The sequence below is a fragment of the Branchiostoma belcheri genome, unplaced genomic scaffold (assembly GCF_001625305.1).
Source record: "Branchiostoma belcheri isolate BF01 breed outbred unplaced genomic scaffold, Haploidv18h27 scaffold7, whole genome shotgun sequence".
In the NCBI taxonomy this organism is placed as follows: Eukaryota; Metazoa; Chordata; class Leptocardii; order Amphioxiformes; family Branchiostomatidae; genus Branchiostoma; species Branchiostoma belcheri.
The window spans coordinates 4,384,133-4,397,458 of NW_017804353.1; the positions used below are offsets into that span (position 1 = coordinate 4,384,133).

The 13,326-nt window shown below is 39.8% G+C and overlaps 1 protein-coding gene across 1 annotated transcript; it reads left to right on the plus strand.

The window, feature by feature from the left end:
• Positions 1 to 54: 54 nt before the first annotated feature.
• Positions 55 to 12,622, plus strand: LOC109484738 (argininosuccinate synthase-like). The gene is made up of 16 exons (XM_019788099.1): positions 55 to 163; positions 3,821 to 3,929; positions 5,182 to 5,250; positions 7,343 to 7,531; positions 7,891 to 7,947; positions 8,402 to 8,476; positions 8,720 to 8,790; positions 9,191 to 9,221; positions 9,449 to 9,539; positions 9,670 to 9,754; positions 10,029 to 10,093; positions 10,446 to 10,519; positions 10,877 to 10,934; positions 11,240 to 11,396; positions 11,769 to 11,834; positions 12,058 to 12,622. Exons 2-16 carry the CDS (start codon positions 3,825 to 3,827, stop codon positions 12,098 to 12,100), a joined length of 1,236 nt encoding a protein of 411 aa, XP_019643658.1. The 5' UTR covers positions 55 to 163; positions 3,821 to 3,824; the 3' UTR covers positions 12,101 to 12,622.
• The last annotated feature ends 704 nt before the right edge of the window (positions 12,623 to 13,326 follow it).

The following is a 13,326-nucleotide window of genomic DNA, read 5'->3' on the forward strand; positions in this document are numbered from 1 at the left end:
ACTTGCCGCTGATTGGCTGACCCGACGATGACCCCTTCCCTCTGACCTCTCGCCACGCTCTGAGTGATTCATGATCTGACCGCCCACTCCCTCCAACGTGCACGCTCCAGGCCGGTAGTCTCTGCTTTTCCTCGCGTTACACAGTCAGCTCTGCAGTGACAAGGTAAGACAAGATATATAGCTGTGCTCTTGTGTGTTTGTGTACCATTTCACAGCCTTGTGGTGCTGGAAAGACGCGCGTGCACTGCCTGAGCGATGAGCTTGCAGAATGACAGCTAGGCGGGCCGACCCCCTGTGTTGCCCCGCCGGCTTTTCTAAAGGTTACCGCGTATATACCGGGGCACGATCGTGGTACCGATGGACGAAAATCACGTTTTATGAAAACGAAAATGATGCATTTTAAGAAACTCCTTTGTAAAATACTGTTACTGTATTTAAGGTATTGAAAATGTCAAGTGACAATGTTTAAATCACATCCATTCATTGCGGGTGAATTTGCCCAGTGCATGGTGCACAGTGTTGTTCCAGCTGTGCGCGCCATCTGACGTTAAATCATGTCGTGTAGACAACTTTGAGCATTGAAGGAAAGAGAATATTACCACAAAATACACAGAAAGAACGTTTTTGAGCTGAATGTTAGACAACGTTCTAACTTGTCATTTGTGTCAGCTGATTGACATAGGGGAATGTCCATTTCTGCCTCTTAAGGGGGCGGGGTCACGTAGGTAGCACTATTGTATGGTCCCTGGGTTTGATGAATGTCTTTTGCTGACAGTGTGTATTTGCCGCTAGCATGCCTCATGTTTGCCCAGACCCAGGTAGCACAAGTCATGTTGACCCAATGTTCAATTCTGCCAAGTTGGCGCAATAACCCTGATTTTAATCATATGCAAATACAATCTTGTAGTTTCTGTTTCTGTTTTGTTGCATTTTAAAGACAAATCATATTGCTCACTTGCTTGCTTCTGTATGCATGTGGCATTCTGCTTAGAACTTAAGATGATACTAGAGAGGCCGACATTTGCTTGGGAGCAAATACAGCATATTTCAGTCCATCTCCCTCCCACGCAAAAGTGGACTATTCCAAACTTACCCCAGTGTAAAACTGGCAAAGATTCTCAAATAAATGAATTATATAGTAGCTATGTAATTGAGATCAAAGATGCAAGAACAAGCACATTGTATCTCGAAAGCTCTACTAGTCTTATTACAGGTATGCAAATACTAACAATGATGAGATTTGATACATTTTGAAGGTCTTAGGCACATAAAATTGAATGTGTGGGTCATTCCGTACGACTTACGTGCAATGTGACCTCAGGTAACCCGCAATGGAACAGGTGTTCCATGGCCAACGGCAGATGGAACAGGCCATTCTTTAGATAGAACATGGAACGGGTATAGCACTTTTGGCCCTTTTTTGCTGAAAATAGCCATTAAAGTCCCCCAAATGAGTCATTTGGAAGTGGTGTATGCCAAATATGTGACTGCTATTCTGTAGACACATGTTCAAGGTACCCTTATACCGAATTTCAGATCATTTGGTTGTAAAACCAGGGCTCAGGATCCAAAAATCCATTTTTTGGCGAAAAATGCCCCAAAAAACCTTCATAAAAATTTTTCAAAGGCATGTATCAAAAAAATGAAAAAAACGCCTGGGGGTATTGGCTCACTCTACCTCCATGCCAAATTTCAAGTCATTTGGCTGAATGATGGCGGAGTTGAATCCCTTTGACTGTGTGGCAGGAGAAGGAGAAGAAGAAGAAACATCAGAGAACACAATATATTTCATCCATACCATGGTATGGACTGAAATATAATAAATAAGTGCACATGCATAGCAAGTACCTATTTCCTAAAAGGCCCAGAAATGTGTCGCGTTTGATTAAGATTCTTGGCTAAAAAAAATTAAGCTTCTGTAAGAAACAGGAGGAGACAGTAAAAACCCCACTGGTCTCCGGCCGGGGTTCGAACCCACGACCAAACCTGGGCACCAGTCCACAGGCAGACACTCTAACCTCTCCGCTAAAAGGTCTAGACCCGTTTGCCGGATCTGTTGGTAGCGCCTATAAACCCCCCACTGTTACACTTCTGTAAGGTCTGTGTGCAATACACCCTGACCCTCCTTATATAGGTACTGAACAGCCCCTAAGCCCTTGCCAGGTAGATTGTTTTTAAATCAAGGTTCTTGACTAAAAAATAAAGCTTCTGGAAAGGACTGTATGCACCCAGTCTAGACCCTCATTATAATGAACAGTCCTTAAGGCAGGTGTTGCAACCTAGGGGGGGGGGTAATGAACAGACACCCTCTGCATTTTTAAAAAATTGTCCTTGCCACACCCCTCCTGTAGTCAGTAGATAGATGCAGACACATGTCCCATCCTGACTCCCATTGCATGGGACATCATTTGATTGATCGGCGAGAAGCTATCCTGGAAATCATCTGCCTACTGCAATTACAGTTTGGGAGTCGGGAGGAGGTAAATTCAATTAACAATCTGCCCACGGTTGGCTTAGAAATGTCATTAATGTAGGTACCCGGAGCTCCCATGCATTTTGAACCAATTGATGCTATCTCATGATGTGATTTCTCCTAGGTTATATAGGACAACGATTTAACTTCATAACCTTTGAATGAAATGGAAAGTCATGGTATAGCTAAATGGTAGGTAGGACAAACCGTGAGCTGAATAATTTCTGTCTATAACATCTTGAGGCCTCTCTAAAATGTGTCATGCACGAACTATGATAAGACAGAACAGTCTTTCCAGGTGGGATGTCCGTACACTGCACTATAACATCCAAAAATAGTTTCATCAGGTTGATAAAGTATAGGATATAAGGGTTTCCTTTTACACAAGCAAATATTCCTACCTTGCTCTGAGACACACTGAAACGTAAGCAAGTTAGGAATATTTGGTTGTGTAAAAGAAAACCCTTATATCCTGCACTATAACATGAGCACCTCAGAGCTAGTGAATGGGCCTCTGATACTGAATGGCTGAAACTTGACAATGGTTGACTTATTTGTTCCATGTTCAGGCTTTACGTTAAACCTTGATAGGTACATGTTGTAGCACTAGCTATTTCCTCAATGGGAGGGTGATTTCAATGTCTGTCAAACATATCAATCTATAGCTATCCATTATCAAGGTGACAAGAATGTGCTACCTAAAACCATCCTTTTGTGAAAAAGTGGCACATTTGCAATGTGTGAGATTTTGTAAGATGTTTTCAATGTGTAAACACAGAATAGCATTTGACAAAAACGCCCAGTACTCCTTATCCTAAAATCAATATAGCAGCCTCCACCCTAGTCACTTATTTGTACACCAGCACCATTGAACTGTAAATTCAAATACTGCTTTTTAACTATACACAGTCATTAGTCTTTCTTCTTGTTACTCAGTGACAACCCTTAAGCAGGGCTCTAGCCAGCACCCATTTTTCCATCAATTGCAGGATAGAGAGTGAGTATGAGTGCAAGAAATTTGCAGTGTGTGACAAGATTTTTCACACCAATCTGTCAACCTTGATGGACAAAAATGACAAAAGTCTTTGGTGAGAATATAAAAACATCCAAGAAACCATACTCATGATTTGCCTTTCAAAATGTGGGGAAATCCAAAATTTGCCCCCAGGCCCCATTGACTGCTGTGTTACGCCGAAAGGTGGTTATACCGGCTATACAGATACAAATACAGATACAGATTGCAAGCACTCTCCCCCCGGGTCCAATTATGAACCTGGGCTGAAGGAAAAAAAAATGGAGCTACAATGTAGCTAGAGTCCTGCCCTGAAGTTGTGTTTTACCTTCCAGAAGCATGTCTGAAGCTAAGAAAGTTGTGCTGGCGTACAGCGGCGGTCTGGACACATCATGTATCCTGGTGTGGCTCATCGAACAGGGATTCGATGTCATCGCTTATATGGTAAGTTACAATATCGAATGTGTGGAAAATTTTGTAATAATGGTAGCTTTTCATTGTCTGATGTTTAGTACATACATGTTATGAATGACTTATAATTGTCAAATCAGAACAATAAATCCATCCATTTAAATCTACAATAATATACAAAGTTCAGATTGTAGTTTCACATTCTTGCATGTGAGTACATTGTAAATCTTCTTAATTGTACGATATGATCAGGAAGTTCACACTTTCATTTTTAGCACAGACCACATTGTAACGTTACATCATAACTTACATGCCTCACTTTTATTTTATTTTAAAGTCAATAGTTTTCCAAACACCACAGTCTGGTTTCTAGGTAGTTACTGAGACTGTTGCCTGCACTTAAGAGCAGCCAGCCATCATAAGTATGTTTAGTCAGTGCTTTTGTTTCATATGACTTAGCTATTTCACAGTATCAAAGTCCAGCTCAGAGCTAGAGAATGGGAATGATGTAATAGTTTGGCAAAGCACGTGCACTGTACAGAATTTAGAGTAGTTTTATACAAATTCACCAGGAATTTAGAAAACATTTAATCTGAATCTAGGGAACAAGTGTGATTTGAAAAAAATCTAGAGTTTGCATCCAGTTTGAATAATTTACACTTTTAAACCTGTCTTGAAAATAATAGATGATAAGAGTTTGGTTTCTCTTTTCTATGCTGTATAAATGTTGCCATTACAAAGTTTAACATGGTGTTTTTAAGAATGAAGCTTTAACTGTAAGTAAGATTAATGTAATCTCTGAACCAATTAAAGCCCCTTGAGACAGGACTGTCAAAACATGGATAAGACCAGTGTCTGTTTTGTGATTAGACTGCCCTGTGTGTAGATTTAGTAATGTGCAAATATTTGGCTACCTTCCTTTGTAACCCGTTTATTACGTAATAGTGAGTAGGGAAAGTTGTCAGGTATGTATACAATGGGATTACATTCCCATTGGAGATAAGAAACCACACACACCCCGAAGAATGTAGAAACTTTTACACGCCTGCACCATAAGAATGTACAGACTTTTACACCTGGGTGAAGAGTCCAAACTTCACACACAAGTTACAATGTAATTTTATTTAACCTGAAAATTTTTTCTTCATCTTTGAAATTTGACATTTTTGTTCTACTATGCTTAAGATGGTTCAAAAAGATAATAAAAGAGATGATGAACAGGAAGAACAGTTGATTTTTTTTTCTGCTGTGTCTGTAATATATCAAGAACTTTGTATGTCTGTAGGCTGATGTCGGGCAGGAGGAAGACTTTGCAGAAGCCAAGGAGAAGGCACTCAAACTGGGGGCCAAGAAGGTAGGAGACTAGTGCCTCTTCTTTCACAATCATTTTCAAGCAAAAAAAACATAACAAGTAGGTTGACACGCTTACAAAAGTATCTTCCCCAGCTTGCTAAATCATGATACTTCTGTTAATTGCAGGTGTTGTCTGATGCAGCAATTAATGATGATTCGATCTACATTATTAATTGACTATTGCCCATGCGTCTATCATTAGAACATTCCGTGATACATGTATGAAATCAGAGGTGACTGTCTAGCAATCCCTTGGAAATCCTGGATGAAAATACTGTTTTTGTTAGTTACCTTTGATGTACCTTTGATATGTGATTCATAATACTGAGTCTTATTAGCCTGCAAAACTTCATGTAATTTGATTTTGTCTTTTCAAAATGTTTTCTGCAAATTACAGGTGAGTATTTCCAGCCCTGTAGGATAGTAGTCTTGATTTGACACACCCCCTATTCCTAACCTGTCATTTAATGCCTGTGATCATCTGCTAACCTGTCATTTAGGTGTAATGATTTATGAGGTAGTTTTTTTCCATTGTCGGCAACTTTGTCGGCAACTTTGTCAGCAACTTTGCTAACCACTTTGCAGCTTAAGTAGGTTATAAGGTCCTCAAGCAATCACTGCATAGTCGTGTCCTGCATATGGTATGATGTTAAAAATCATTCAAACTCCTATTTGAATTTGAATCTCATTTCCAAGATACCAATCACTCTACATTGCCATGTGATGCCCTTCCATTTATTCTCATTCTAGCCAACGGAAATACAATTTGCCAGAAGACCTTCCTTTCCTTATAAGACATTTTCCCAATGCCCCCTTGTGGTCCCCAGTTAACTGTAATGTCTGATAATAATTTTGTAAAGCAGTCATTCGGATTATCCATCTAGGCCTTGAATTATAGAAATATATACATCGTCAGGCACATGAACAGTTGTGTATTAATCAGTATTGTAATGCTCATATGTGTACGCACATTCTACATGCATCCTTCATAAAATCAGTATTCCTCTCATTCCCAGTAGATGTGAGATGGGGTGTTTTGGAGCCTCCTGAGCCCCAGTCTTTCATTGATATTCATGAATGTGGGAGGAAGATCCACCAGTATCTATTCCAGACAGCAGCGCAAGTTGTCAGATCGTTAGATACGTTGATTGTGTCACGCCTGGGAGTCGTGACCTTCCATTTAATTTTGCTACTGAGACAGCCTTCTACCGTGAAGTTAAAACAAAGTATGGAAGAAGATTTTTTATTGGTGGTTTACAACTGAACTTCAACCAATAAATGTGATGTCATAAAATTACGGTTTGTTAATTCTCTAAGTGCCACAACATTTTTCAGTAATCCTTTAAACCATGAGTATTCAAAAGTGTGCCTATTGAATTGTCGGAACAAAAAGGCCCCAAAGGGTTCTCCTACACTTCAGCATTTATCATGGTTGTCAGAATAATTCCAAAGGCTTGTAAATGGAATGACCTTTCCTGGGACTGGAGCAGCTGGAGAGGCAATAAAATGCCACTGATGACGTCAGAAACATCTGAGTCTGTCTGGAACAGTTGTGTGTTCTGTCACATATCTTACACACACAGGTGCCTGGATATTTATTGGCTATTCATGTCTGACAGAAGACTTTACCTCAGATTTCTTTATCTAATGTTTTAATTATGGTCCATTAGGACAACAATATTTGATTCGTTATCTGATCATGATAGTTCTTGCACCAAAGAAGGATTGGACACTCGGTATAATAAAACTCTGTAATTCGGTTAATTATGTGAGCGGCTACTACGTTCCTTGGCCGGAGCACATCGGCAGAACATGCTGGGACCTAGATTTTTCACGGATCTTGTAGGATGTTTGGTCAACCATGCATCAAAACTTTGCAGACGATATCTTTTCCGATGTAACATTTGAAAAGTACTGTATATATAGGATGTCACCCTAAAATATGCAAGTACGACCTTAAAAGCAATGTTCTGACAAAATTCTATGCACAATATGTTACCAGTCTTGCAAAAGCACAGTACGTTCTGCCGACATGCTCTTGGGCTGAAACTCCAGTCCTAATTTTTGTTTCGTGTATTCTCAATAATTTTCAGGTTTTCATTGAGGACTTGAAGAAGCAGTTTGTGGATGAGTACATCTGGCCGGCTGTCCGTGCTAACGCCATCTATGAGGACCGCTACCTGATGGGCACGGCCGTCGCGCGCCCGTGTATCGCCAGACGCCAGGTCGAGATCGCCAAACAGGAAGGCGCACAATTCGTGTCCCATGGTGCAACGGGCAAGGTATGTCTTACCAATATGAGCGATCACTGTTTTTGCTGCAGTGCAAATTATTTTCAGACATATATTATGCAAATTATTGGCAGCAAATCACCCAACTGTCAGACACTTCTTGCCTACCATTCAATGGCTGTGACGTCATGCCAATCACTATATAATTGATTGCAAAAGAACTCAAGAGCTATGTTGATTTGTCATTTTATTAGGTCACATGCATTTACCGGTAATAGTACCTTCTTGGCTTTTGATTCTTTGATGCAAATTAGGTGCTAAATAAGTCATCTTTAAAATTTCTGGTTTTTGCAGTCTTGATATCTGCTGCTACAGACTTTTAATCAGATGCATATATGTATCTCCTGCAGGGCAATGATCAGATTCGGTTTGAGCTGACCTGCTATGCTCTGTACCCTGGAGTCAAGGTGAGTCCAAGGTTAAAGGATATTGAACAGTAATATGATTCTCCAAATAGAAATTGATGTGCCAGGTTCTGAGGGTGGTTCAAGTGTCAAAAGCAGAGTGCGTAGCTGAAAGCCTTTAAGTTAATTGAAGTATGTTCCATGTTTCATTGATGCGGAATTTTAACTTCTCATTATCCTTACTGAGACTGGGATCCCAGGGGATATTCTGACTGTCATCTTTGATATGGAAGAGTCTAGTTGAATATTAACTACATCATCTCATCTCACATATGGTCTATTCATCTTGAGTGCTCAGAAATTATGCTGGAAATACTGTTGCATGATGTCTGTATTACCAGCAACAAGTACTACATGTACATGAATGTGCTCTGACTGCTTTCTTTGTAGGGTGAGATGCACACAAAAAAAAAGAATTATTGTAATTTTTCTTTCCCTCTCTCCTTGCACTCCACAGATCTATGCTCCATGGAAGATTCCAGCGTTCTTTGAAAGATTCAAGGGCAGACTTGACCTGTTTGAATATGCCAAGGTCAGTTGTAGTTAAATCAGCACAGTCACATAGAAGGCATGAAGGGATGGCAATAGCATAACTTTACATTAATAGTAGTTGTGGACAGCAAGAAAGTAGTATCCTTGGTTGTTAAAATTCCAGTCACTTGCAGTACTAGTAGTTTGAGTTGCCTGTCTTATAAAATGGGTTACAAATAGCAACAGTAAACAATAGACAAAAGAAATCAACAGTACTTCTTAACAATTCACATTTCCCTCCCAGAAAAACAACATCCCTCTCCCCGTGACCCCCAAAAGCCCCTGGAGTATGGACGCCAACCTCATGCACATCAGGTCAGCAAACTATGATTACTGTCAACTTATGTTTAATATATAAAAATTTGAGTTATCATTCACTCTCTATATGCAATAATCATACATTATAGCAAGAAATTGTCGTTACGCTAAAGCACTGATCAGTTATAGTGCCCTAAAGTTAGCCAATTTCTATGTTTTGTACATGCCAAAATCTGGACAAATGCCCTGAAAACTTCTTTGGCCCGTTGCCATGGCAACAAGGGGTTCTGAGCAAAAAGAAAGCTATTCTGAGGGGTTATGTACCAAGTACTATCACTGTGCAAAAAATGACCCAAATCGATTTTTTGACCGGTGCCACCATTGTTTGATCCTTACAGACATTCGCTCTTAAAATGTAAGGCATATTTTTACATTACATCCTGTCCTTCCTTTCCAGTTATGAATCTGGAGTACTTGAAGATCCTAAGGTAAAACCATATAACCTTAAAATACTTTTTAATAAATATCATTACCTTCATTTACAGCATCGTAAAAAATCACCTACAGACAAATACACGTTGAGTAAAAATACCACTCACTCACTATCTGGTTTAACATCTCAGAATGCCCATTCCGACTACTGTTGGGTCCGTGTATAGTAGATGTTTTGATGAATGAATGAATCTTTATTTTAATGACTGTTGTCCCTCCCCAGGCCCATGCTCCTAAGTCCCTGTACCAGATGACCACAGACCCGGTGGAGGCCCCCAACACTCCGGAGAAACTGGAGATTGAGTGGAAGGATGGTGAGGAGTTTGAAGCCTGCTACCAATGTTTACTGTGAATTGCAAAAGTAGTGATTCGGTTGTCTCTCATTATCTCTGATGGTCTCACCTGTATATTTGATAACTTTATGATGCTCCTGTGTCTCTCCAGGTGTGCCGACCAAGGTGACTAACCTGGATGACGGGACTGTGAAGGATGATTCCCTCGAACTCTTCCTCTACCTGAACCAAGTGGGGTACGTAATTGACACCATACAAAATATACCTGTGAAACAAAAGCATCTTCACGAAGAGAAGGAACCCATTAAATGATGTGGCTCTGTCTTACACCAGTATTGCCAGCATTGGTTTAAATAAAGTCAGCTAAGAAATAATCATCTACTTGGAACTCTATTTCTGTGACCTGCAAACGCTACCTGCCTTTAATGATATGTAGCTCAAAGTAATAGAATTTAATAGTTTGTATTGCAATGATCTTAAGCTGTTAATTTTATTTTTATCCCTGTACAGTGGAAAGCATGGAGTTGGACGGATAGACATTGTGGAGAACAGATACATCGGCATGAAGTCTCGAGGTCAGTGCTGATTTTTCCCTATATGCATATACTGTACCTTTGATGTATGGGGCTAAATAGATCTGTATTTTGCCATTTTCATCAATTGTCCTTCTGTGTGTCAGAATAGATGACATGTCATAGCATAGTGTAATCATTAGTGTTACATCTTACTTACTTACGTGATCATTATTGATAGAAATACGTACTGGTAGTTTGGAAAATATGGAGGTTATTTATTTAAACATACCTGTACTTTTACAGGTGAAATGCCTGTACTGTGAAAGCTGGTGTTATGCCGGAGGGCAGTTATACTGGCTATATACCAATACAGATACAGTATGTTACATTAAAAACCGTTCCCACCACACAGGTATCTATGAGACTCCAGCTGGCACCATCCTGTACCACGCTCACCAGGATATAGAACTCTTCACTATGGACAAGGTCAGGGGCAAGACATGGAGTCATACTTGTAGCTTATTTTACATTAAAGAGTGAGGCTTTTCAGCAAAAGTTTGTCAGAAACTACATTTGAGAATGCTCCCATCTTTGAACTTGAAACTGCATCACAAATACAGGAGCAGAAAGGTCTTTCATCTCACACTTATATATCATGTATCATGTACCTTCTATTGATGATATATATCAGTGACTCAGAGGTGTAGAAGTGTCAATAAAAGAATCTAAGGCTATATTTCTACCAAAAAGGATTTTCTGGCCTTAAGCCAGCCCACCACTGTGTATTGCAGTGCTGTATAGTACATTGCAGCTGTTAATTCTGTATTTCCCACATATAACCAGGAGGTGCGCCGACTGAAGAGAGACCTCGGGATCAAGTTTTCTGAGCAGGTGTACAATGGTGGGTCTCTGTTCTGTTCTAACATTTTGTACAAACAAACTTTCCAATTTCTACTGATTTCAAGCATCAATTCTTTATCTCCAAGTTACCGTGTTGGGACAAGTCAGACAATTTGATATAACAGTACTACGAATCAAGTGTTTTTTATTATGATCCTGGCAATACCTTCAGTATTTGCTATTTATTGCTGTGTTTCATTAGATGATTAATCTATAATGTGTGGAGGACATCAGCTAAATTTGCTGCCAAGTGTTCCACCATGTGTTGCAATTTGAATAAAGTAGAATTTTCTCCCTCCTGCCCAGGTATGTGGTACAGTCCTGAGTGTGAGTTTACCCGCCACTGCATCGCCAAGTCCCAGGAGGGCGTGGAGGGGAAGGTTCAGCTGTCTGTGTACAAGGGTAACGTCTACATCCTGGGCAGGGAGTCACCACGCTCACTCTACAACCAGGAGCTGGTCAGGTGGGCAGGGTCCATCCAGTTTGTCTAGTCTACATTAGTTTGTTTAACTTTTTTTTAAATGAACACAGTGTGAGCCTGATGGATCCATCGTAATCAATGATGTTCAGCTCACACTGCAGCAGATGGTTTTGACTTACATGTGTAGTTATAGGGAGTATCAAGCGTAGGCAAGCTTAACTTCAGTGACTCGATACTGTTCTCTGAGTTAACTCAACTTTTTGCTTTCTTAAAAATTAAAGGATCTAGGCTGATTTTTTGTATTGTTTCAAAATGAATATACAGTACTGTACTAAGCAAAGATCACAAAATTGCAACTAGAGAGTAATTCTATGTATATTATATAATATATAATTGTACTCTTTCATTCCTCAGTTTTGATGTCCAGGGAGACTATGACCCAACTGATGCCAACGGCTTCATCAAGATCAATGCTCTTAGGTATGTACATGTACCAGTAGTATAGCAAAACAGCATTTCCAATGTTTCTGCCAATTTTCAGACTTACTCCTTTATTACTTACAACTTCAGTACAACATTTTCTCACATTATGCTTACATACGAATTGTACATGTAGTTCCCATTTACAACTTTTATTCAGATATATATGTATAAACGTAAGTATGACCAAATATTTTCCGTTCCCTCCATCTTGAAACCCCAGGCTGCAGGAGTATGCACGCCTGCGCTCCATGGAGGCAAAATGAGCGCACTTTGCAGCAGCTCCACCTGCTGGATCCTACAAACAGTGCAACAGTCAAGTTACAACAATACAAACAGTAGAAAACCTTATTTTACAACTGGTGTAATTTCTGTAACAGTTGAAGTTACAGTGTATTTTTGTGGAATGTGCATCTAGTGTTGTCCATGTTAATGTAGACAGTGAAATGTATTTTGTGCATTGTAGACTTCCATCCTCCTTACCAACAACTTGTCATTGTGGTAAGATACAGATGTAGAGGATGATGTGACTTAATGTTACATGTGACCATGGAAGAAACTCAATGAAATAACCAAATGTCATATACAAACACTACACAAGAAATATTATGAGACCAACCAAAAGTCACTTAATGAATTATAATGATATACAGACTATAATAAGGTGTTGGTGGTATTCACACTATCTGGCACAAACTTCTCAAGCTAATACTACTTAAGTGGACCAAGTACAATCTACATGTATGGGTGTGATGGAATCTAGAACAAAGAATGGAACAGTAAAATTAGATGCACCACAAAAGGCAATGCATCTGTCTTGTTTACTACCTGACAGTAGTGTTTTTTCCTCTCTTCAGTATATTCCCTTAGGTTGAGTGTAGTATACTATATGCTACCCATAACTTAGCAGCAGAGGATTTGTGACAGAAATGGGTAGATAGGCAAACATTAGGATTTAGCCTCCCAACATCTGCTTGGAGATATTATAGAACCAAGGTCAAACATGGCAGGATATAACATGTTACCATGAGAAATTCGACCTTGGGCAGATGAACCCACTTCAAGATTATTATTTCGCAGACATGAATTCTGTTTATCAAAGTCTGAAAACAGGGTAAGGCAATGATGAAGTGCATCGATCAAAAGCTGCTCCTATCAGTTCAATAAAGAACTGCACCATTAGAGCAGTGATTTCTTTCGCCGCAACGGGGGGCTTTTGATCCATGGCGATTTCAACACCAGGTGCCTCACAGAATTCTCCAAGCAGAGGTTTGGGTTTTGAGGCATTTTTGGTGTATTTTTAGGCTTTTTTATCGGGGTTTCTTTTCTGCACTGGAAGTTTTTCACCTAACCCAACATGGCTGCCCAACCTCATACGGATGCACCTATGACTGCCGTGATTTTTTGGCCGCCACGGGGTGATTTTGATTCATGGCGATTTCAATACCAAGTGCCTTCTTTGCTACGTGTTTCTCTTAACTTGATGGCAATA

What these genes read in the sequence shown, in the direction of transcription:
- LOC109484738 (XM_019788099.1), top strand. Translation starts at nt 3,825, where the DNA reads ATGTCTGAAGCTAAGAAAGTTGTGCTGGCGTACAGCGGCGGTCTGGAC. An exon ending in TCGATGTCATCGCTTATATG is followed by an intron (nt 3,930 to 5,181) that starts GTAAGTTACAAT and finishes GTATGTCTGTAG; the next exon opens with GCTGATGTCGGGCAGGAGGA. An exon ending in CTCTGTACCCTGGAGTCAAG is followed by an intron (nt 7,948 to 8,401) that starts GTGAGTCCAAGG and finishes TGCACTCCACAG; the next exon opens with ATCTATGCTCCATGGAAGAT.